At 40.5% G+C, this 24,280-nt stretch overlaps 2 protein-coding genes and 1 long non-coding RNA gene across 5 annotated transcripts in view; 2 read left to right on the top strand and 1 right to left on the bottom strand.

Moving 5' to 3' along the window:
- The first annotated feature begins 1,263 nt into the window (after positions 1 to 1,263).
- PMPCB (peptidase, mitochondrial processing subunit beta) lies at positions 1,264 to 14,855 on the top strand. The gene is made up of 13 exons (XM_036067469.2): positions 1,264 to 1,409; positions 2,414 to 2,551; positions 3,302 to 3,388; positions 4,430 to 4,559; positions 8,242 to 8,440; positions 8,824 to 8,903; positions 10,988 to 11,100; positions 11,886 to 12,029; positions 13,060 to 13,220; positions 14,096 to 14,181; positions 14,262 to 14,350; positions 14,508 to 14,583; positions 14,669 to 14,855. Exons 1-13 carry the CDS (start codon positions 1,314 to 1,316, stop codon positions 14,731 to 14,733), a joined length of 1,464 nt encoding a protein of 487 aa, XP_035923362.2. The 5' UTR covers positions 1,264 to 1,313; the 3' UTR covers positions 14,734 to 14,855.
- A 91-nt stretch (positions 14,856 to 14,946) lies between these two features.
- The window catches only part of DNAJC2 (DnaJ heat shock protein family (Hsp40) member C2), a 35,390-nt gene continuing 26,056 nt past the window's right edge, over positions 14,947 to 24,280 (bottom strand). For all 3 annotated transcript variants that reach the window (XM_036067468.2, XM_078060041.1, XM_078060042.1), the window contains 9 exons: positions 24,129 to 24,250; positions 23,438 to 23,587; positions 20,370 to 20,458; positions 20,228 to 20,297; positions 18,557 to 18,741; positions 17,571 to 17,671; positions 17,352 to 17,459; positions 15,299 to 15,453; positions 14,947 to 15,080 (listed from right to left, as the gene is read on the bottom strand). In XM_036067468.2, coding sequence (XP_035923361.2) covers positions 15,006 to 15,080; positions 15,299 to 15,453; positions 17,352 to 17,459; positions 17,571 to 17,671; positions 18,557 to 18,741; positions 20,228 to 20,297; positions 20,370 to 20,458; positions 23,438 to 23,587; positions 24,129 to 24,250 — 1,055 coding nt within the window. In that variant the 3' untranslated portion in view covers positions 14,947 to 15,005. The remainder of the gene's footprint in view (positions 15,081 to 15,298; positions 15,454 to 17,351; positions 17,460 to 17,570; positions 17,672 to 18,556; positions 18,742 to 20,227; positions 20,298 to 20,369; positions 20,459 to 23,437; positions 23,588 to 24,128; positions 24,251 to 24,280) is intronic.
- LOC144379727 (uncharacterized) lies at positions 16,891 to 24,251 on the top strand. The gene is made up of 2 exons (XR_013443095.1): positions 16,891 to 17,192; positions 22,383 to 24,251. It is a non-coding gene; the product is annotated as an uncharacterized LOC144379727 (long non-coding RNA).

Below are 24,280 nucleotides of genomic sequence, written 5' to 3'. Positions count from 1 at the left end.
GAAGGGCCCTATCTCCCATACTAAGGAGCCTTCACTTTATCCTGACCATGGAGTTACTGGAGGATTTTTCATAACGGGACTGTTGTGCTAAAAGTTGCATTCTAAAAAGATCCCTTGGACAACAAGGTGGAAAACTGTGACAATTGGAACAGATTCAAGAGGCAGGAGCAGGGTGTATCAATTGGATGTGGAGGGTGGAAAAAAGAGGAGATAAGGATGAGATCCAGGTTTTTGGTTTGGATGTCTGGGTGAACAGAAATCTCCTTGGCTGTTCTGCACTGGATATACAGGAAGAGACTTAGGGCCAGACAGTGAATTGCATTTTGGACAAGTTGATCCTGAGATGCCAAAAGGATAGTCAGTTGCAGCTTTCTAGTCATGGAAGGTGTAAGCGGGCCTGGAGCTCAGGAGAAAGGCCTTTGGGTAGACAGGGAAGTCTTTAGGTGGAAATGGAAACTGTTAGGGAGAGTGCAGTAGAAGAGGCCCAGGTCCATAACACTGGGGAACACCAACTTTTAGGGCAAAATGGTACAGTGTTTACGAGCGCAGGCTTTGGATCCACACAGCCTCTTGTTAGCATGGTGACCTCAGGCAATATATTTTACCTCAATTTCTACATCTGTAAAATGAGCCTAAGAATAGCACAGTTAGAACAGTGCTTGTATTTTTAGCTTCATTAAGAGATCTGTGAATAAAGAGTTGCCCAATAAAGTAAAGAAGAAGGTACTATAAAAAGGAGGAGGGGCTCTAAGATACAATAAGAAATTTTCAGAGATCTACGATGTCAAATTCTGCCATTAGGACCGTAAGATAACGACCGTGAAGCCTCCGTCTTTAAGCAATTAGTGGCCTCACCAAGAGCAGTTTCGATGGAATTAAATGAACCAGACTGTAAAGGGTGGAAGAGTGAATAGGGGTCAACAATGACACATCCTTCCCTCCTCTCTCCACGCTTGTCTCTCCCCATAGATGCTTCCTGAAGGACAGTGAATTTTGGATCGTATTCTACTTTGTCCAATCAATTCCAGCCACCAATGGGATAACAGGTCGCACCAGGTTACCTTTAACTCCTCCACATTTGAGCCGTACACGCCACAGGCGATCTAAGTAACTGATAATACAGGACCTCCTACAGACTCCCTAATTCGTATTATTTGGGGCCAATCGCTCCGCACCAAGCCCAAATCCATGCTCTCTGGGACCGCTTCAAAGAGTGTTGTTTCCATCGTGGCCACAAGGTGGAGCCCGCCTCCTTCCGTGGACCCTCGGGTCACGACCCCGGAAGCACATCCTCCTCCCAGTCCCGAGCGGAGATGGCGGCGGCGGCCCGAGGGCTGTTGTTACCCGCGGCGCGACGGCGGCTTTGGGGTTTCGCGGAGAGGCTTCTGGTTGGAGGCGCAGCCGGGAGGGTGAGCTTCTCTCCACTTGTCTGGGTGCCGCCCGAGACCCGGCCGGGGCTTTCCCTCCGGACGCCGCGCGGGACACCTGAGTCGTGGGCGCCAGCCCAGCCGTGGAGTCTGCGCCCCGCACCCCCACGGCGGGTCGGCGCCGGCGGCCTGGGATTGGGATGCTCACGTCCCGCCGGGGATGAGCTGACCTTGGTCACCCACCGCGCGTGACCTGCTAGAAAAGTGTGGGATGACACTGGTTACCGGCCGCTTCCCCCCGGTTGCCCAGGGGTCATAATGAGTGCGTGTTGATGACTAAAGACACAGCGGTTGCAAATTGGGGGAAATTAAAAAGTGAGATCAGAGTTCTCTTTTAGCCTAAGACTGAGCTTCCTCCTCAGCTGTGCTGTCTGCGAACCCCGGGGAAGCTAAAAGAAAGTTTTGGCAGGATATAGGTTTTTCTCATGAGAACCTCAGGTATGTGGGACGTTTCACGTGTCTAAAGGAAAAGAGAAACTGCAGGCGGGCGAGTGGCCCAGTCAGCGATCAGTCGGTCAGTGTATCTTGAGCATCTGCCCTTCTGCCTGTCTGCTCTTTCTGCCTTTTCCAAAGCCTTCTGTTTTCCTTGAACAGTGAGAACCTAAATCTCGGTGCTGTGTTGCGTGTAGGTATCTTTACATTTTTCTCTCCCTTTCTTGTCTCCCCCCGGCCCCCCAGCTTGTTCCCTCTGTAATGAATATTAAACATGTCTAGGAGAGGTACTGAAATAAAAGGAGTCTCTCTCTGGATAATGATGAGAACTGCTTGTTTTCCTTAAGGGAAAGGCATGTTTGTGGGCGTGTTGTTGGCTTTAGGTTAAGCGAGGTTCCTAAGCCAGCAAAGGGGTGGGTCCCAGTGGAACAAAAATTGAGGAGGAAAGAGTACTTTACAGAGTCTCTGGGACAGATTTGGTTTTCTAACCACCATTTAATATCAGAATAGTGATGTGTTTTCTTCCTCTCTGCCACCCCTTCGCCCCCAACTAGTCATATTTTGGCGGGAACAGATTGAGAAGTACACAGGCTGCTGCACGGGTGGTTCTGAATGTTCCTGAAACCCGAGTAACGCGTCTGGACAACGGACTGAGAGTGGCCTCTGAAGACTCTGGCCTCTCAACGTGCACGGTAAGGGATTCCAGCAACCGCTGTTTAGGTGACCCCCTCGTTAGGACAGAGCGGATTGTTGATTTAAATCTCAGCTTTTTATTGGCTGGTGGTGGTTGAGAAATAGTGACAGTTTTTTTGCCTTGACAGATGACTCTTACTTGCGAATCTTTCACTTTCATAGCAAGTGCCTGTGTACCTTGTTTAGGGTCTGCGTCTGGTTCTTACAGCCTGTTACTGTGTTATTGTTAGTGGTGTTGATAATAGTGAAATAAGTACTTTCTCTAGGCTACTCTGTGCCGGCTGTTCTTACATATATTGTCTTATTTCATCTTTAAAATAATTCTTTGTAGGAGGCACCATCACACCCAGTTGAGGGGCAAGTTCAGAAAAGTTAAATGGTTTTGTCCAAGGTCACACAGCTAATACATGACAGAGCCAGGATTTGAACCTAGATTTTCTGATAATCTCTAGTGTTCTTTATACTGTAGTTGTTAATTGGCTGTACTAACAAGTTGGGCTAAAAATCTGGGTCCTCTGTGAAACTGGCAAGTAGATACTTCACCACCCAGCAATAGCTCGATGACCAAAATTTTTAAGTCTCATAGTTGACAGGTATGTGTTGTCAATTCACTGAAGTCAAGAAAACTTTAGTGTTAGGATTGGAAAGCATTTGTCAAAAAAAAGGAAGAAGATTGCCCCTCTCTCCACTTCCATTCCCCCAAAAGAGAAAATGAGGTTTCATTTAATTTTTCCTTGATTTACATTAAGGTTGGGCTCTGGATTGATGCTGGAAGTCGATATGAAAATGAGAAGAATAATGGCACAGCTCACTTTTTGGAGCATATGGCTTTCAAGGCAAGTTGTAAGACTTTATAAAAATACATTTTCTTCAAATTTCTTTAAATTTCTTTACATCTCACTCTCAGGGCGCCTGGGTGGCTCAGTCGTTAAGCATCTGCCTTCGGCTCAGGTCATGATCTCAGGGTCCTGGGATCGAGCCCCACATCGGGCTCCCTGCTCAGCGGGAAGCCTGCTTCTCCCTCGCCCTGCCACCCCCCCGGTTTGTGCTCATACTCTCGCTCTCTCTGTGTGTCAAATAAAATCTTTAAAAAAAAAAAAAAATCTCAATCTCAGGCAAGGAGAACTATTTCAGTAGTAGGTGTATATATATATTTTAAAGATTTTATTTGAGAGAGAGCATGCACGTGTGCATGTGCATGTGGGTTGGGGAGGGGTAGAGGGAAAGGGAGAGAGAATCTCCAGCAGACTCCCCCCGCTGAGTGCAGAGCCCCACTCAGGGCTCGATTCATGACCCTAAGATCATGACCTGAGCTGAAACCAAGTCAGATGCTCAACTGACTGAGCCACCCAAGTGCCCCCAGTAGTATAGTCTATTTTATTTATTTAATCTTTTCTTTTTTTCCACAGTAATTATCTGAAATAATTACTGAAAGTTGCTTATGTAGAGTTGAAACAAGGATTTTCTCTTGGGATGTAAGGGTCATATGTAAGTACACCACTGTTTTTGAGGCCCGATGCACTTTACTTTTAGTTTTTAGCTTTTTTAAAGATTTTGTTTATTTGTTTGACAGATAGAGCACAAGCAGGGGGAGTGGCAGGCAGAGGGAGAGGGAGAAGAAGCAGGCTCTCCATTGAGTAGGGAGCCCAAAATGGGGCTCGATCTCAGGATCCTGGGATCATGACCTGAACTGAAGGCAGATGCTTAATGGACTAAACCACCCAGGCGCCCCCCCCGGATGCACTTTAGAAATCATATTTGGTCCTTGCATGAAACTGACATTGCTTATGTCCTCATATTCGTTGTCTGAAGTGTTTAGAATAGATGAGAGATAAAGGAAGGTACCATAATTTTCTTTTTCTTCTTTTTTGTTTCAGGGCACCAAAAAGAGATCCCAATTAGATCTGGAACTTGAGATTGAAAACATGGGTGCTCATCTCAATGCCTATACCTCCAGAGAGCAGACTGTATATTATGCCAAAGCATTCTCTAAAGATTTGCCAAGAGGTATTGTTATTATGTATAGTGCAGATAGGTAATTTTCACAAGTTCAAAAATAATCTAATACTGTTTTTGCTATGTCTGTTGTGAAAGAGTAACCCTCAGAAATGTGAAAAAATGAATCAAACTTTGGGTGAGGGGGCCCCTATTTTTATTTTTTTCTGTAAATATGACAGATGGTATCAAATAGTTGTAAGCTGCAAGACTTGTACAAACCAGGCCCTAACACTTGATTCAAAAATACTTTCTCCAGAGCCATATGTGTAGTAGTGAAACATTTTTAATGCCTTAGCAGTCTGTTGATGATTTCCTTTGCTGTGCAGAAGCTTTTTAGCGTAATGTAGTCCCACTTGTTTTTTATTTTGTTGCTTCTGGTGTCAGTTCAAAGAAAAAATCATCACTAAGACCTATGTCAAGGTACTTTACTGCCTATGTTTTCTTCTAGGAGTTGCATGGTTTCAGATCTTATGTTCAAGTCCTTAACCCATTTTTAGTTAATTTTTGTATATTGTGTAAGATAGTGGTAGTTTCTTTTCTTTTTTTTTAAGATTTTTAAAATTTATTTGACAGAGCGAGTGAGCACACAAGCAGGGGGAGTAGCAGGCAGAGGGAGAGGGAGAAGTAGGCTCCCCACTGAGCAAGGGGATACGGTATGGGGCTATGGGGCTCAGGGCTCTATCTCAGGATCCTGGGATCATGACCTGAGCTGAAGGTAGAACTTAACCGACTGAGCCACCCAGGGGCCCCAAGATAGTGATAGTTTGATTCTTTTGCATGTGGCTGCCCAGATTTCCCAACAGCATTTATTGAAGAGACTGTCCTTTCCCACTGCATATTCTTGGTTCTTCTGTTGTAAATTAATTGACCATATATGTGTGGGTTTATTTCTGGGTTTTCTGTTCTGTTATATTCATCTAGGTATCTCTCTTTATGCCAATACCATACTGTTTTGACTACTGTAGCTTTGTAACATAGTTTGAAGTGAGGGAGTGTGATGTCTCCAGCTTTGTTCTTTCTCAAGATTGCTTTGGCTATTGGGGATTTTTTGTCGTTTCATACAAATTTTAGGATTCTTTGTTCTAATTCTGTGAAAAATGCCGTTGGAATTTTGATAGGGATTGCATTGAATCTGTAGATTGCTTTGGATAGTAATGGACATTTTAATATTCTTCTAATCCATGAGGATGGAAGAGCTTTCCATTTACTTGTGTCATCTTCAATTTCTTTCCTTAATGTCTTGTAGTTTTCAGAGTTCGTCTTTTAACCTCCTTACAAGTTTAATCCTAGATATTTAATTCTTTTTGATGCGGTTGTAAATGGGATTGTTTCCTTAGTTTCTGCTAGTTCATTATTAGTGTATAGAAATGCAACAGATTTTTGTACGTTGATTTTGTATCCTGCAACTTTACTGGATTTATTAATTCTAAAGGTTTTTGATGGAGTCTCTTTAGGGTTTTCTGTGTATAATGTGTTATCTGCAAATAATGACAGTTTGGGTTGTTTCTAAATCGGATACCTTTTATTTCGTTTTCTTGTGTAATTGCTCTGGTTATTAGGAGCAATTTTTTTTTTTTAATTCCCTGTTCTATACAAAAACAACTACCACCTGCAAGTAAATAAAATAAAATTTTATAACATGGTAGTCTGACTTGCATTACAACCAATTAAAATGACAACAGTGCGGAGGGTGTGTTGGTTTGAATTGCAAAAAACGTTTGTAAGGGTCTTAATGATTTCCTTGAAACGTTTTACCCCAGGACTAGTAACAGAGGGTAGGCCAGGCTACTTCAAAGAGTTGTTCATTCTAGCTCCTCCCTCTCCTTTTTCTACACAGGAAACAGCAGGGAAAGCAAAAAAAGAGGACTAGAGAAAGGACAAGACAAGGTTGAAGACCATTTTTTTCCTCCTGGCTTTTGGCTGGGAAGGACAGAGCCCCTGCCAGTGGCACAGCCTGGGGGCTCCTTGAGGAATCCACAGTGGAAGTGCTCTCTGAAGCAGCTCTCTTTTGGGGGTTTGCTTGAGGTTTTTGTCCCCTCAGTTGGGTGAAGTCTGGTGTATGAGGTAATAACGTGATGTTCAGACTAGCAGTCTCCAAATGTTTATGATCACCCAGCCTTATTGGTAAGAGATGTGACTATACATCAGTATAGGTATATTTACAAATTAAATACATGTACTACTACAGAATATTAAATATACATTAAAAAAGATTCTGATTTTTTTTTTTTAAGATTTTATTTATTTATTTGACAGAGAGAGACACAGCGAGAGCAGGAACACAAGCAAGGGGAGTAGGAGAGGGGGAAGCAGGCTTCCCGTGGAGCAGGGAGCCCGATGCGGGGCTCGATCCCAGGATCCTGGGATCATGACCTGAGCCGAAGGCAGACGCGTAACAACTGAGCTACCCAGGCGCCCCGAAAGATTCTGATTAAAACATAAATTCCAGGAAGTATGAACTCCCACTTGAGCGAACCCCAGTCTAGACTACCAATCCCATATAAGGAGAGTCTTCACACAGGATTCCTTGTCCTCCCCTGTGTCTTTGGACCCTTCATCACCCATCATGGCCTCTGGTTCTCGTCTGGACAGATGGTTTTTATTTGGTCTTACAGATAATTTTTTCCCTTTGGTCATGATCTCTGCCCCAGTTTACTTTGGTCTAGCAATCTTTTTTGTCATGTTGGGCAGTCTAGAGGTAACTATAGTTGGAATGTAACATAATTGCTTCTGAGACAATGACTCTTAAAGTGAACCTAAAAGGAGGAACAAGTTTGCAGTAGAGTAAAAAAAAAAAAAAGAAAGAAACTAAAGATTATAAATGTTTCATATTTACTAAAATTTAGATTGTGATTGGAACTATGTACTAATTCTTGAAGAATAGATAAGGTTTTTCCTTTTTGGAGAAGTATGTAATTTTTCTGATAAAATTGCTTAACAGCATAGTAGGATATCTTTGAGTTCACTTTTGGCTTTTTGCAAATTAGGGTCATTCTTGTCTAAATATTTGAGGGCTTCATCAGTTTTTCCCAAGGGTCACTTTTAATCTTTTGGAATACCTATCCTCCTCTTCATGTTAACTCTCCATCTCTGTTAGATCATCATTTTGCTAATGGTGAGACTATAGCCAACATGGATCCAATGGGTGGAAACAGGCACTGGGATTAAGTTAATTGGGGAAGGATATTTGAGAAGACCCTAATTCTGTAAGTGGTTCATTGGGGGCATATTTTAGATTATGCTGTTTCTTGTCTTCTTTATGGGGCAGCCTCATTGCTGTGGGAACCAGGATAGCAAATACTTGGGTGCTGTGGATCCTATGTAGGTACCTAGATGTTCTAATGCAGGTAATTTTCTACTTTGTAATCTTCCTACAGAACAGTATACACTCGTGTGCAGACTCTGGCATGTCTGAAGTGGTGGCGTCATTACAAGTGTTGTGGGGACCTTTGACAAATGTAGGAATTTTCCTCAAGTTCTTCTGTACCACAGGGTTTATATGTTCTATTTTCAATTTTAATATTGTCCTTTTAGGTATATTGACTGTATAGAAAAGTTTGTTTCTTCCTAGTTTAGTCATTTAGTCAAAATTGAATGATGCTCAGTGTCATGGTTTCTGATGCTAGTTTAATAGAGCTTAATATTGAAAATTAAGATTCTTAGTGTTTCTTCTTGTTGTATTTTCAATTAGCTGTAGAAATTCTTGCTGATATAATACAAAACAGCACATTGGGAGAAGCAGAGATTGAACGTGAGCGTGGAGTAATCCTTAGAGAGATGCAGGAAGTTGAAACCAATTTGCAGGAAGTTGTTTTTGATTATCTTCACGCTACAGCTTATCAAAATACTGCACTTGGACGGACAATTTTGGGACCAACTGAAAATATCAAGTAGGTATAATTCGCAAGGTTTTTTTTTTTTTTTTTTGGAGAAAAATTTGAGTTTTGAAAATTAACATTCAGAAACATTCAAAAAGTGTGTTTCAAAATGTAATTTTTTCCTGCCTGATACTCCAGTTGAAATTGTGGTTAGCTACATTTTAGCCCCACCTAACTCCCAGGTGTCTGCACTCATGGATACTGCTGACATAACAAGTAATGGTATCAGCTCGATATAAAAAAGTTGAAGTTGTTTTGATACTTGTTGCCCATATCCCTTTTTCTGACTGCATTTAACTTAGAGCCTTTAAGGTCCAATTTAATGTCAGGTATAGTATATGAAGATCTGTGCTTTTTAGTTTCCATTTATATTGCTTTTCTTACTCCGTTTACAGATCTATAAATCGTAAGGATTTGGTGGATTATATAACCACACATTATAAGGGGCCAAGAATAGTACTTGCTGCTGCTGGAGGTTAGTCGATTTACATTTCTGTATCTGTTTTAAACACAGTCATAAAGTGTTGTGCTTATTAGTTTGATCCTGTTAGGACATGTCCTGGGATTTATTATTTACTGAGCAAATTGTTTCATATGCTGGTTAAGGGGAATGTACAGCCCTGGAAATAGACTTTTCCCGTCTTTAGTAGAGGTTTTTTTAATAGAAGAACTTACATAAGTGTTTACACATAACGGAATTTACTTGCAAGGAAATGGGCAAATGAACAAACTGGGTGATAATGACATTTGGGGGAAAGTGTACTAGAGTTTGGGAGTCTCTTGAGATTTTAAATTACTTTTTGAGAACCAACTTCATCCTTGGTCAGGCATGAAATGGGTATGTTATGTTGCTCATTTTTTGATTTGTTTATTCATTCAGTAGAGCTAATTACTGAGAAGGGGAAGTATATAGGGAACTATTGAGAGTGTTTAATGAGAATCCAAACGTGTAGGTGGCTTCAGGACAAGGCTTCCTTGGGGATACATTTGAAGCCAGTGAATGAAAGAAAATTCCCATTAGATACTGCTGGATTTCCTGAATTTAGGCAAACAGTACACTTTATTGGTTTCCAGGTTTGTTTTCTCTTTGACTTTCTAGGGTAAGGCAAAGATAGATGGGTGTTCTTTTGTGTAGATTTATTTTTTCTCTCTTTAGAAATGACAATAAATTAAAATTCTAGTTGCCCTGGATAAGACTTCTGAGCTAATTACTTGGGAATAATGGAGAAAATGAAAATGAGGGTTAAGTCTAACATGTTATTCATTGGCCTCTGAAAGTAAATCATGTTACCTTTGTAGAGTGCACTCTGAGATTCTGTTGAGCAACCTCGTTTCTAAAATGGCTGGTGCTGACTGGGGGGTCCATATTTGAAACTGCCTGGGAAACAGGAAGACCTAGTGAGAGGAGGCCTCAACCACCACGCTGTCTGGGATGTCTCTGCCCTTGTTGGTGGCATATGGACACAGTGGGTTTAATCGTAGTTCATAGGTTCATTTTGACATTGCTGAAGTTGGGATATCTAACAGTTAAGTGCGTATCCTATATTAGCATTTTGTCTTTTTGATACATAAGTGATGATGAGCCTTATAAACAATGGCTTCTTAAATTCAATGAAAAAGACCAGATCTAGCTTCATAAAAAACTTTTTTTTTGGCTCCCTGCCTTTTGGATAAGGATATGCAGAGGTTTTGGAGCAGGAACTGAGTATCTGGAATGTCCAATCAATTGGGAGGGCTATAGGTGAAGTTAATGAAACCCTGGAAGTTGGTGGTGTCAGGTGCTGAGAACTGTGTGCACGTCCATGGTTTTTCACTCTCTGCTTGTCATTCTTGGAACATTAGGCTCTCCCTGTTGTATCGTCACCCTCTGGATTGAAGCCAAGGCAGCTCTCCTACACAGTGCTTCTGAAAACATGCATTCATACATGGTCTTGTTTTATATCACAGATTGGTTTGGGAAATATGGGTGTAAGTTGTGCTTTTACGTTTTAAAGGAAGGCTTCATATAAAGAACCTTCATGGCAATATTTTAAAGCACTTGCCACATGCCTAAATTTGTTTTCTATGTTTGTCTTTGTGTTTATCCTTCACCGAATCTGTTTGGGTCATGAGTTTGAATGGATTTATTCAGAAATTTAGATGACATTATTTTGTTCCTGAATTCTGGTAGCAGAGCTCAGAGAACAAAGCTCATGTTCATATTTATATTCTTTTCTACTTAAAATGTACTACTGAAAAGTGATTTTGCTAATTTGCATTCTAGGACTTTTAGTAATGTAACATGATTCTGTATAGAATGTGGTATTTTCAAGCTGTCTTATTATCCTTAGCTGTGAATTTGTTGATGAAAACTGTGCAAGCTGTGAAAGCTGAGACTGAGAAAGCTGTGCACCTCCAAGCTTTATAAAGCAAGAAGGTGTGTGCTGTGTGAGCTTATTCTCTAAAGGCTTTTACCACATTATACCATCTGGAGTTTATTGTAAAACAAAGTTTGGCAGGTAGTTGTCTGCTTTAGATCGTGCTGCTACTAGATATATGAAATGTTTTCCTTCAATTTAGGAGTTTCCCACGATGAACTGCTTGAGTTAGCAAAGTTTCATTTTGGTGACTCTTTGTCCACACACAAAGGAGAAATACCAGCTCTGCCTCCCTGCAAATTCACAGGAAGTGAGGTAGGGCAAGCCTCCTTAGCTAGTTATTTAGCCCTTTGGGTTTCTTGTGTTGTATTTATGAATGAGTGTACAAAATGTGCTTATTTCTAACAGGAGTAAAATGGAAGAAACCAGAGGCTTAAATTGAAAGAAAAAGGGAAGAGGATGGATTTATGCACTTATATTCCATATTATTTAACCACCTCTCTCTTAAGGAAGCAAGGTTTTGAGGGGAATGTCATAATTTGCTCTTTCTGTGCTTTTTCTTTGACACTATGCCCATTTATATATTTTGAGGTATGAAATTATATTTTTAAAACACCCCAAATTTTGACTTTCACGTCCGGTTAAGTTCTGCCCACAGTACATTTCTGGGAGTAGCTGTTAGAGACAGAACTTGCAGAGAATTGGCTACTTGTCAGCTGTAGCCTTCAGCTCATCAGCAGCCTCCTTTGCCGCATTAGGGATGACGTTCAAAGGACTACCTGGAGAGAGAGGTCTGCTGTCGGCTGACGCAGAACTGTGTAGCGTTGGTGGTACAAGAATAAGCCTGTTATGTCAGTATTAGAATACTAGCTGATCTCTACCAGTGAAATAACCTAATCCTTTTTGACCAGGTCATCATCTGGTGGCTATGTCTGTTATTAGTTCAATTGGAGATCTTTTGGTGTTCTTTCCAGAACTCAAGACATTTTTCCAGATTAGACTGTTCAGTGTAATGTGGCAATGATTAAACCTTCTTTCTTATTAAGCCTGTTACGCGGTGGCAGTGTTAACCAGAGTTGTGTTTCCTTGGTCTTAACTAGATACGAGTGAGGGATGACAAGATGCCTTTGGCGCATCTTGCAGTAGCTGTTGAGGCCGTTGGTTGGGCACATCCAGATACAATCTGTCTCATGGTTGCAAATACACTGATTGGCAATTGGGATCGCTCTTTTGGAGGAGGAATGGTAAGTGATTTTAAAAATAATTTTCCATAATAAATGACAGGGTGGAACTCTGTACTGTGACTTGACAAGATATAAACTGATCCTGGATTGCATCCTGGGCCAGAAAAAAATTTTTTGTGTGGGTGCCATAAAATTTATAAGTTGGATAGGTAGCAAAATTTGATTAAGGATAGAATTCACTGATAGTACCGTATCAGTGTTAATCTAGTTTTAATGATTGTATGGAGGTTAATTTCCTGGTTTTTCAAAAGTGTACACAAAGCATTTAATTAAGGGTAAAAAAGCATCAGATCTTTCAGTGTACTCTCAAACAGCTGAAAAATTTTGTTAAAGAGAATGATAAAAGAAACATGGTAAAGTAACGGTTTTTAGGGAATTTGGATGAAGGGAATTCCTTGTACTATTTTTGTAACTTTTCTGTCTGAAATTACTTCAGAATACAAAGTATGTACTCAAAGATTTCAACATAATACACTTCATATAAATATCTTAGGCTTGGGGCGCCCGGGTGGCTCAGTCGTTAAGCGTCTGCCTTCGGCCCAGGTCATGATCCCGGGGTCCTGGGATCGAGCCCCACATGAGGCTCCCTGCTCGGCGGGAAGCCTGCTTCTCCCTCTCCCCTACTTGTGTTCCCTCTCTCGCTGTGTTTCTGTCAAATAAAATATTTAAAAAAAAAAAAATAAATAAATATCTTAGGCTTCACGTGCAATAAAATTTCCAATGTTTAAGCATACACAGCCAAGAGCCCTACAGATTGGGCTGATGACAGCAGTGAATTACTCTAGAAGTGCTGTAGCTACTGTGTTAATTACAAGGTTTCATTGCTTTTACATTGTGCGTTTCTCTGGGGATACACTGGGCTGGGGAGAAGTATGGTTCTTAGTCTCGTTGAATTTTAACTTCTTGAGATGTTGCTAGATAGAAACTTCACATGTTGGGGCATTCACTGTTTGCCACAGAATTAATTTTTCTTTCTGGTAATTTGGGCACATACACCTGCAGTTCTCTTGGACAATGTTTTTCCTTACAGAATCTCTCTAGCAAGCTGGCCCAGCTCACCTGTCACGGCAACCTCTGTCATAGCTTCCAGTCCTTCAACACTTCCTACACAGATACGGGATTGTGGGGGATCTACATGGTCTGTGAACCGGCCACCATTGCAGACATGCTGCATGTTGTTCAAAAAGAATGGTGAGAAAGTAAATCTTGCTTAGAATTCACATTTTAAACTAGTTTCCTCCTCACACGTTGGTGATTGGTTTTGATGGGGATGTTAGCATTTAATCAAGAAAACAAGACTGAAGAGTAGCAGTTGTTGCCATGTTTTTAAAGATCACAGAGGTTTCTTCTAAGTCTCATGTGAAGCTGACTTTATCCTGTAGGAAATTCTTAATCTTTACGAAGCGGATTACTTCAGAAAGAAGATCCTAAAAGTTTGCTTGGAAAGTATCTCCACAAGTTACCTGGCTTGGAAAGGTGGTATTATGCCAATGAATCTGAAGTTGCCATTGCTAAAAGAAAAATGTATTGTTTTACTCTGAACTGGTGCCTTGAGACAGAGGCAGAAAGGCCCATGCTGTTTGGAAAACTTTCTTAGCTCTGGTTCCTCTCCTCCACCATTCTTAAATGGCTTATAGGTCTCTAAATCTCGTCAACTGGGGGGGTGTAATTGTTAATTAGTAGGCTTAAGTTACACTCCACTGGATTCTTTTGAGAAACCAGTGGTCTCCAGACCTATTCTCTAGCGTATCAGATCCTAACATGGGAACTGGCGAAGTGTTTCTCAAAATGTGGTCAGCCTACTTTCATGTTGGATTGAACCTCTATCTGTAATCATACTACTTTTAAGAAATTAACGATACCAGGAAAATAATCAGTAACATTTTAGCTTTTGTGTAGCTACTGGGATCATGAAAATTTCAACTTTTCATTAATTTGAAGTCCTAATCACTTGTATGTTGTGGTGCAGTTCATAGATTATAGCATCTTATCTTTAAGTCACTGACTCAAAAAGCACGTAAGCTTTTCAAACTACTTGACATTTTGATTTTTCCTAATGGTTTTAGGATGCGACTCTGTACAAGTGTAACTGAAAGTGAAGTCGCTCGAGCCAAAAATCTTCTGAAAACAAACATGTTGTTGCAACTTGATGGTAAGACTAAAGACCGACATTCTGTTTTCCTAGGGTTGATCTGTATTCCATTACTTAGTTTTTCCTTCTCTTTTAAACAGGTTCTACCCCAATCTGTGAAGATATTGGCAGACAAATGTTATGCTATAACAGAAGGATTCCCATTCCGGAGCTTGAGGCAAGAATTGATGTAAGTAGTCTTTAGACACTATAGGCGCTTGTTAGTTCCTTATTACAAAAGCTGAAAATACGTATCGTAAATCCCTGCTTTAATTCTAAAAAGTTCTAGGTGTAGACTCTCTCTTTCCTACACAAAGCTCCGAATGCTGGGATCTTCTGTCTTTCAGGCTGTAAATGCTGAGACAGTTCAAGAAGTGTGCACCAAATATATTTATGATAAGAGCCCAGCTCTCGCTGCTGTCGGTAAGCCCGGCTCCTTTTCTCTCACGCACAAAGTGACTAATACTTGTCCTTTATTCACTTTTAACTATCTTCTTTGAATCCGTAGGTCCCACTGAACAACTGCCAGAGTTTAACCAGATTCGCAGGAACATGTGCTGGCTTCGTGATTAAAATGCTCCTACTCAGAATATTTTGAACATACGTATTTTTAAGGCTAACAGATCTGCAAGTTTTAAGCTACCAGTCCCTAAAGAAAAAAATAAAAACATGTATACTTGGAAATTTGAATGAAACACTGTGTCCGACTTTGAAAGGATAAGACCACCACAGTGAACGGTAGATCAGCACACTTTCAAATTATCACTATAATTTTAAGAATGAAAATTTGTACAATATTTTCAGTTTTATTATAAAAATGCACACACAACAAAGATTGTCATAAGTCATTTCTTGGCTCTACTTGCATTCAGCACTTGCTCTTGAGCAGCTTTCTTTGCTTTTACCATCTCGACAAGTTCCTAGGAAGGGAGAAAGGGGTTAGTGAAGACGTTGTTGGAACTGGCATACTTTCCTAGTACCGACTGGCTTTGGTACAAGTGGGGAAATCTGTAATGAAGACACCAGTGACAAGGCTGAGTTGTACTAACTGCCAGAGCTAGAAAGCTGCTAAGGTTTGCCATTTCTTTGTAATATAGTCGAAATGGTAATGGAGTCTAAGTTCTATAACATCGATCACCTTGTATCGCTTCATGCAGTCCTTCTTTGTGCGGCCAGGCACTGCTTCGGCTATTTTTTCCCATCTTTCAGGTGTATTTACTGGGTACGTTTTTAAAGCTTGTTCCAAAAGCTTCTGTTCTTCTGTCGTCCAAGGGGTGAAATCTGTGCACGGACCTATTTAAGAAAAATTCTTATCTGAAAAATCTTATGCTGATAGAAAATTCTGTTGCAGCACCCTCCCAGATGAGTCTTGGTGCACAGGTATCTTGGTAAGTGGCCACTCAAATCTGTGGTAATTCTGAACAAACTTTTAGAGCTGAAACACATGAAAACCTGTAAAGTACTAAATGAGAGAAGACACTTTTAAGATAGCTCACAACCCCTAAAATATCTCAGGGTTTTTTTTAATATCTGCCTTATATTGCTGGTCTGCTACAACCTACAACTTACTCACCAGACTGGTTGAAAAAAACAATCACAAGTCATAAGAGAGCTACCTCAAACTTATAGGTGGATGAGACCCTGAAAAGCATTCTCTTTTTACCCTGGAGGAAAGAGCCTAGCAAAATTAAGCCAAGTGCTCCAAGGGCATTAGAGATTCTGTGTTCCAGTGTGGCATTTTCAACACATCCATCCACTAAATTCTTGTGGCGCTAATGCTAATAAGAACCTCTATTAAACTAATCCCTTTGTGCTTGACAAGATCTCTCTCACACACGTTATCAGAAACAAATGTAGGTCTTCCTAAGGATGTAAGTATTATATATCACATTTCTGTAGAAAAACGAAAATGTTAAATGGTTAAAAAGCTGCAGTCGGCTTTTAAATTCCAGGAAGCTCTTAGTGATTCCTTTCACTGGTCTCAGGCCCACATTTAACACCAGGCTGTGAATTCATTTCCTCTCTCAGAAAAAAGTTGGAGGACATACGGGATCAGGAAAATAAACCCCTTCAGAAGCGCCCTCCAAGTGTCCTGGAACTTCCCTTTGTTACTTACCTTAAAAGAGCCTAAATAATGCCCAGCCTAGGCCAGACAAAACAAAACCAAAAAACCCCACGCCCCCAATTTTTGAAACCACAGTTATGATTTTTCTTTAAGCATAAACCTCTTTAATATTTTCATACTGAAATTTTGCGATAATAAACCAAATAAAGAATACAAGAAAAGTGGGACTTCGAGGACAGGGATAGGTTATCAGAGTTAGTTAATCCCAAAACATGTATTTGGAACTGTGATTTGGAAGGCATATCCGAAGATTAGTTTAGGGGAGAACAGATTGGTGGCTCGCAAAGGCATCAAGTGAAATAGAACTTTTCCCACCTTTTTTGTCAGCCACTCACAGAAAAAAAGTTCATATCCCAAATGCACATGTATACATGGACGAAAGTTTTACAAATGATACCCACTTATGTAAGAGGTATAATGCTCTCTGATATTTTCTATTCATGACCCGCCTATGGGTCACAATTTGCAGTTTGAAACACACTGGTCCAGGGAAGAACACCCGAGACAATGTCAGCACCCTAACAGGTTTTAACTAAGTCTTATTTTGACATGAAGACACCTGTGCGTGCTCCCCAGATAGCCCAAATCTGAACATTTTTACCATGCTTGCTTTTTCTCTCTATAATTACAGACATAATTTATTCTAATTCATGTAAGTTGTAGACATGATGCCCTTTACTCCTTAACTTCATTTTTCCTTAAAAACAAGGACATAATTATAGTGTACTTTTCAAAATCAGGAAATTAACCTTGATAAAATACTATTATCTAGTCTGTAGACCTCATTCAAATTTCAAATGACCAAATATCTTTTAATATTGATTTGTAAAATCTAGTCAGCAAAACGAACCCAGCCCTTCCCGTAATGCATCTGAAATGGAAGAACTGCAGCTCTCAGTGGTGGCAGGTGAGGTCAATCTGTGACTGTCCTAGAAATGCTTCCTTTCCATCTTCTAATCGGTGAAACGCTTTATTTTCCAGTTATTCTGAGCATAGACCCTAGGTCTGGTCTATCACAGTGTGAGTACATGGCTAGCATTTTCTAAAGAAAAACGATATTAATTACCTTCAAATCGTTCTGAAGGTGTTGCATTGTCTGCTTGAGGCACCACTCCATGTTCTTTTTTAAATTTATCAAAAGCTTTTTTGTTTATATCATCTTTTTGATGAGGGTCTGAGAAATGAAAAAAATGTATTACAGATCATCTCATTTAGTCTCTCATTAAATTGCACAAATTATTTTAAAAATGTGTATTCAAGGTAGCAAAGAAATTGATTTGCTCACCAAGTTTTTGAAGACTCTTTGCTTTGCCAATAACATCTTTGGCAGTTCTCTTGACTCCAGAAGAAGAGTGTATGTTCATGTAATTAGCGATAACTTCCCATCTAGAGACAGCGATAGGATAAGTTAAGAGGGTAAAATGCCCAAATAAAAGCTAGAATGACCCTTCCATTTGTAATGCACAGGGGTTAGCTATAATACCTACAGAATTAGCTCTAAATTGGTGTGGTCTCATTACTATTACCTGGACTATAGCTTTTGCTTTTCATATGTTTAAACCAATTGTATATAGTCTTGGTTTCAAGTCTATAAAACCCTTACCAACTCCTGTGTACAAACCAAGAGTAATAAGACCACACATAAAGAGAAATTCTGCAAAGAGCCTTAGTTTCCTCATCTATAGAAAGAGGCTGGATCTTGAAAGCTTCTTCTGAGTTCTAAACTCACACTTTGCAGTAAGTTCTGGTTTGAGGTGGGAAGCAGGAAAGGAGGATTAAGACTGAGAGAAACTTTGGAACCCGCCTAGTCCCCAGGACAAGCCATGATGGAGTAAGCCAGCGTGAAAGTCAAGGTTTATGTGTCATAATCTTTAATTTCCTGAGAAATTAGTGAAGCATCCTCCTGTGTAAACAGCAAAATCCTGCAGGTTCCAAATGCACTCTGTTTTTCACACTTTCTACTGTGGCACTGAATTCAGTGGAAGGAGTCTGTCTAGACTCAGGCATAACCCTGGAAGTTTCTGCTGTAACCAATGCTATTTGGGTGTTGTCTCCATTTTCCCTAGGCTCTAGTATGTGCTCAAGAGAAGTTCATTAGGGGCACCTGGGTGGCTCAGGTCATGGTCCCAGGCTCCTGGGATCGAGCCCCACGTCTGTCGGGCTCCCCACTGAGCAGGGAGCCTGCTTCTCCCTCTGCCCCTCCCTCTGCTTGTGCTCTCTCTCATGAATAAATAAAACCTTAAAAAAAAAAAGTTTCATTAAAACCAGTACCTTGAATTTGTTCCAGCAGGGAAGAGGTTCACAGCTTTAATTAATAATTGCAGATCATCTTCTGACCAGTTTTTACTGCCATTTCCACTTCCACCAGTTGATTTCTCTGCATTCTTGGATGCTTGGCGCATTCGAGCCTCAGCTTCCTCTTTCTCTTTTCTAATTTGCTCATTTATTTCTTCTATCTACACAAATATCACGGGTAAGTCAGGGACTTAAAACATCTTGCTACACTCCCCCTTTCCAGCTGGGCTCTGTGGTCCGCATTTCTCAGTATCCTCCCGACGATGCCCTACACGCCTCCCAGGCCAACCCCGAAACCGGCCATCAGGTTTTCACTCTGGCTTTGCCTCACTCCGGCCTCCAGGCTGCACAGCTCTGCTTGAGGCACGAGAACCACTCCCAGCCTGACCTGCCTTGTATTCATGTCCTGTGACTTCTATTTGCCTTGGACACGACTTGTCAAGTCTACACTGGCTTATTCACCCATAAGGGCCATTTCAAACCTCTCTTTAAGCTCATATCCACTCTTTCAGAAGATAACCTCATTTATCCTCTACCAAAAGGTAAAGGCACAGAAAGTGGCCAGTGTTTTATCTTGAAGTTCCACCCTTCACATACTTCCAGTCTACCTTCAAACATGCACGAGCAAAAAAGAAGAAAACCTTTACTTGGCCTCGTTGCTTCTGTCAACAGCTCTCTAGGGGTCATCTGTGACTCATTCCTCCCCCCGGCCATCCCTCAGAACCAGTCACCCAGAGTCAGCGATTCCAGTGACTCCCATCATCCCTCACAGCACAAGTCCTTCCAGTCAGAGTCTTAGAACTAGTCACACTTAAATGGCGCATCCTGCCAGCAAAGGCCAGATTGAAAGTACATTAACCCTTTGCTACTCAAACATCTGCAGTAATGGAAAACAGTCATCATGGTATTAAAAATCTGCTTAATTTGGCTCTACTTTTCCTAACCATCTTCCTCTCCCACTTCTCCCCCTTGCTGCTCCTACCTATATGTTACGGTTCATGCTTTCCTCTGATCTTTATCTTAGCACTGTCCATCCTTCAAGGCTGGCTCACACCCTTCCCTGAGCCTTCCCTGACCACTCTGCCCTGTACTGGGCACTTCCAGATCCTCCATCTTCTGGTCCTCAGGCCTTTCCTCTTCAGCGTAACTGTTCCTGAACTCCTTTGAGGCAGCAACAGCATGAGGCATTTCTCCAAACTACCTGGGCATAGTGCTATATGTTGTAGGTACTAATACTTGTTACACTGAACTGAATTTCTGGGCCTGTTTCCTCATCTGTAAAATAAAAGGTGTACACTAGACAGAACCCAGATTTCTTTTGGTCTAAATGTTACTATCCTACAAAGATGCTCAAGGAATAGTCAAAACAATTATTTTTTTCTAACAGTGATTTTGAAAAAACTACAGTGAATGTGGTATAGATACCACAAATCAAACAGTTGTATACATGGTAACTTTACAGACTAAATCCAATTTAAAGTAACAATAGCACTTACTAGAAACAAAACATACTGGGGGACATAGAAAGAAATGAGATTCTTTGCCCTTATTCGTAACTTACATGTTGGTGGGGAAATACTAAGGTGAAAGCAACACTATAAGCAGAATTAAATGCTAAATAAAGGTAGAAGTGAAGTGTTCTGTTACCTGTTTCTCCAGAGCAGCCTTTCCTACTTCTTTTGTAGACGATGTGAGTGTTTCATTCAAGCACTGTAAGCTAAAGGAAAAAAGGGGATGAAACTTCATCCTAAGCCCAAGATAAGACTCAGTAGCACTCCTAGAGTTATACCTTGCGAGTTCAAGCCGATCACAAAGTTTTTCCACTTCTTCCATCATTTTAACCCGCTCTGCCTCATTGTCAGAGAAGTGATTCCAGGTCTAGAAGCACAAGCACAAACATTTTCATCTTTTACCTACTGACAATGGAAGAGCATGTCCATAAACACAAGTGCAAAACATTAAGTTCTCAAGAGATTCCTCAGGTGAATGTATGGCCTTCTGACCATTAACAACCATACTCCCAAGGCTCTCCCTGACCCACTAGCAATAAAAAGCCATTACCAAGAGGATGGAGGAGTAAAACAGAAAAAAGGTGATGATGTGGAAGATCTCTGGATGTTATAAAAGAATGATTCCCCAGAGAACCACTTAAGAATCAAGAAATTCTGTATGATAACTCAAAATTCTCTTTGTTGGGCTGCCTATTCTTTCTTTGTTCTTTGTGCTGAACTGTAAAATTTACTAGAAATTTTAAATGTCAAATTAAAGTAATGTGTTAAGGAACAGGAGGTATTAGAAAAATTATGATTAACTAAAGATGGTACTCAATGCTCCCATTCCTTAATGTCCTTAATGCTTCCTTAATCCACACAGTCTGGCTCTCACTAGGGTCCCAATGCTGCTTTTACTGTCCAAAAGCACTACTCCTGTTCTTCCTGCCTGTCTGGGTCACTCCTTCCCAGGCTCCTCTTCCTCTATCAGTACCTTAACCAGGGTGTGTGCATCCGCCACCCTCCTCCCTCTTAACCCTCTCTCTCTGGGTGATCTACTCACATGGCTCCTAGTGGCACTGAGATAGAGAAGACTTCAGTGATCCCACTCTTGAACCCCAGACTTGTACAGCCAACCACTCACTCAATTTCCAGCTGAGCATCTCAGTGTGCTCAACAAGCCCTAAACTGAAGTCAACTGGAGCAGGTGGAAATGGCAGTAAACTGAACTGAGCATTTCCTTTCACCTTTTTCCTTCTTTGTTTTCTATTTCACTGAATTACACCATCATCCATGCAGTGCTCCATGCAGGAAACCAGGACACATGCAAATCCTCCCTTACTAACCACCTCCAGCACACAGGGCCGCACAGGCAGCGGCCTACCCTACCTCCCAAATACTGGTTCATTTCCTCCACCTTTTCTATTCCCACCCTCTCTCACCTGGATTATGGCAAAAGACTCCCAACTGTCTCTGCCTCTGGGCTTCTCTCAGCATCCTGACCGAAACCAACCAACTCAGTAGCAGATACGAACTAACAAGATATAGAACGCCCTTCAAGACCCGGCTCCTTACGTCTTTGGCTGCCTCTGGTTTGGTAAACCACGCTTCCTGGATCTCGGCCTTCTTTCCGTGCTCCTTGACCTATCTCATCTCTGATCTCATGCATACACTGCTTCGCCTGGTTAAATCCTACCAGATCCAGAAAGCCTTCCTTGACTACCTTTCTGGTACTTTCTCTTCTAGTACTCATCTTAAAGTGTTTACTTGTAATTCTCCACCATTAACCAGATTTCTGGAAGGCAAGGACCATATCATCATTATATCTACATCAATTATAACTGCTTGGCACATAGTAAGTGCTCACTAGGTATCTGATAAATGAACTCACCCTGGAAAAGAGCAATAAAACAGTTACCTAATGCCAGAACGTTTACCCTCATTTATGCTTCATCTCTAAGAACTATTCAAGCTTTCTATTTTCTAATTGGCCTTTTAAAGTTTTTTTTTTTTTTTTTAAGATTTTATCTATTTATTTGACAGAAAGAGAGACAGCGAAGAGAGGGAACACAAGCAGGGGGAGTGGGAAAGAGAGAAGCAGGCTTCCCGACGAGCAGGGAGCCCGACACGGGGCTCGATCCCAGGACCCCGAGATCATGACCTGAGCCGAAGGCAGCCACCCAACCAACTGAGCCACCCAGGCGCCCCTGGCCTTTTAAAGTTTTTGCGGATTTCTCATTACATGCATGCCAAATGTGCTAAGTACTGCATGTGAATGATCTCATTTAAACTTCATAATTCTACTATTTCAGCTCCTGTGTAGGTGAGGAAACTGGGGCACAAAGAGGCTGAAGTAACCTCCTGAGGGCCCATAGACAGTAAGTGTCTAATGGAGAATGACTTCAAACCCAGGCAGCTTGCTCTCAGCCCGAACCCTTCACCACTATGATACAATGCATCCTTCTCAAAACAATTTTTGGGTGAAATCTGAGGAAAACACTTCATTTTTTCCTATTTTATTTCCTCTCGCTGACCAAAAGCCTGAAGTGATTACCTGTGCTTGTATTCTGGTTAAACCTCTTTCAAAGCCTGATGAGGGGGCAAGTTAATTTCAATTACATTATGGTAACTGAAGATTCAGGATGGCATATATTAAAATAAATATCCAATACCCAGGGTCTCTGGACAGTGACATGGAAGAGAATGTTTCCGCACATAGAAAGCAGTTACATACTTGCTGGATTTAACTCAATGGTATAGTACACAATACTGTACAGCAATCTCTCCCTATAGCTTAGCAGTTCATTAATTTATTCATTCAGTGCTATTTGATAAGGAACAATACTGGTCCCTGACTCTACCAGCTTCAAATGTTAAGAACAGCTCTTGGACAAAACTACATTTGAATACTTCTGGGATTTTTTGGTCAATCTTTTTTGGTGAAAACTATCTGAATGCAAACTACCAGTACTCCCCCAAATGATAATCCGTTTCGATAAAAATGAAACCTTTCAGATCTTTAAAAAGAACCCAAGTTTAACTTCTAAAAGAACTTCTTCTAAGATAAATGCTGATTTTACACCTAATCTAATATGGACTATTAGAATACTGAGCAACGTTTTTTTTTTTAGGTTTGAAAATTACATAATGTTTATGTCAAAAAAACCAATTACTACAGCTGAATACTGAAATATGCACATGTGAAATTTTTAAAAAGTGAATTTAAAAGCATTTAAGATGTTTAAATGAGATAAAATGTATGTAACAGTTTAATTACATTTGCATAGTATAAGAAAGGAAATATTCTTAAGTTTAATCAGCAATTGGATTTGTTACCTAGTGTTGGTTCAATCACAGTCTGACATACCTTGCATGAGTTTCGAAGTTTTTGCCTTTCCTTCTTAATGGCTTTTTTCTGGATATCTTTTTCCTTCTTTGCCAATAATGCTTGTTGTCTAACTTCCTCCTCTTCTTTCTCTTTAGCTAACCGAGCAGCTTCTAATTCAGCTTGTCTTTGCTTTAATAATGGAAAATAAAATCATTTTAACAGGAAAATTAGGATTTCTAACTGTCTATAATCTTATTCAAAAAACTCAACTTTTAAATAAATTAGGAAAAAAGGTGACATGTCAACGTATTGAAGACTGAAGGCTGAACTGAGAAAAGCGCTGGTACAGTTCTACATTTATTAGAAATGTAAAATAGGCACATTAGAAATAAGTATAGTATTAAAGGAATATATATGACATGTTTTTGCTTAATAAAAATTTCCTTCAAGGAATATGCCTGTAATTATCAATGGTATCAACTTATCAAGATTTATTCATGTAGCACCTAATTCTCTACTTCAAGATTATAGTTGTTTTGTTTTATTTGTATAAAGAGGCTCCATGCCCAGCATAGAGTCCAACACAGGGCGTGAACTCATGACCCTGGGATCAAGATTGGGATGTTTAACCGACTGAGCCACCCAGATGCCCCTCAAAATTATAGCTTTCTAAATATATCTGAGGATTAAAGATTTTATGAACACTTAAAGTCCAGCTTCATCATCTTACTTTTTCTTTAGCTTCTTGCTCCTTCCGTTTTGCTTCTGCTTTTGCTTTCTTTTCTGCTTCTTTCTTGGCTTTTTCTTCTTCCTTAAATTTTTTTATTCTTGGATCACAGCTATATGCATTGTCTATACCAGAAAAAAAAAGTTAACTTTTTC

Source organism: Halichoerus grypus, chromosome 12, assembly GCF_964656455.1.
Source record: "Halichoerus grypus chromosome 12, mHalGry1.hap1.1, whole genome shotgun sequence".
Classification (NCBI taxonomy): Eukaryota; Metazoa; Chordata; class Mammalia; order Carnivora; family Phocidae; genus Halichoerus; species Halichoerus grypus.
Note: the sequence above shows the minus strand (reverse complement) of the source record. Positions and strands in the feature narration are given on the sequence as shown.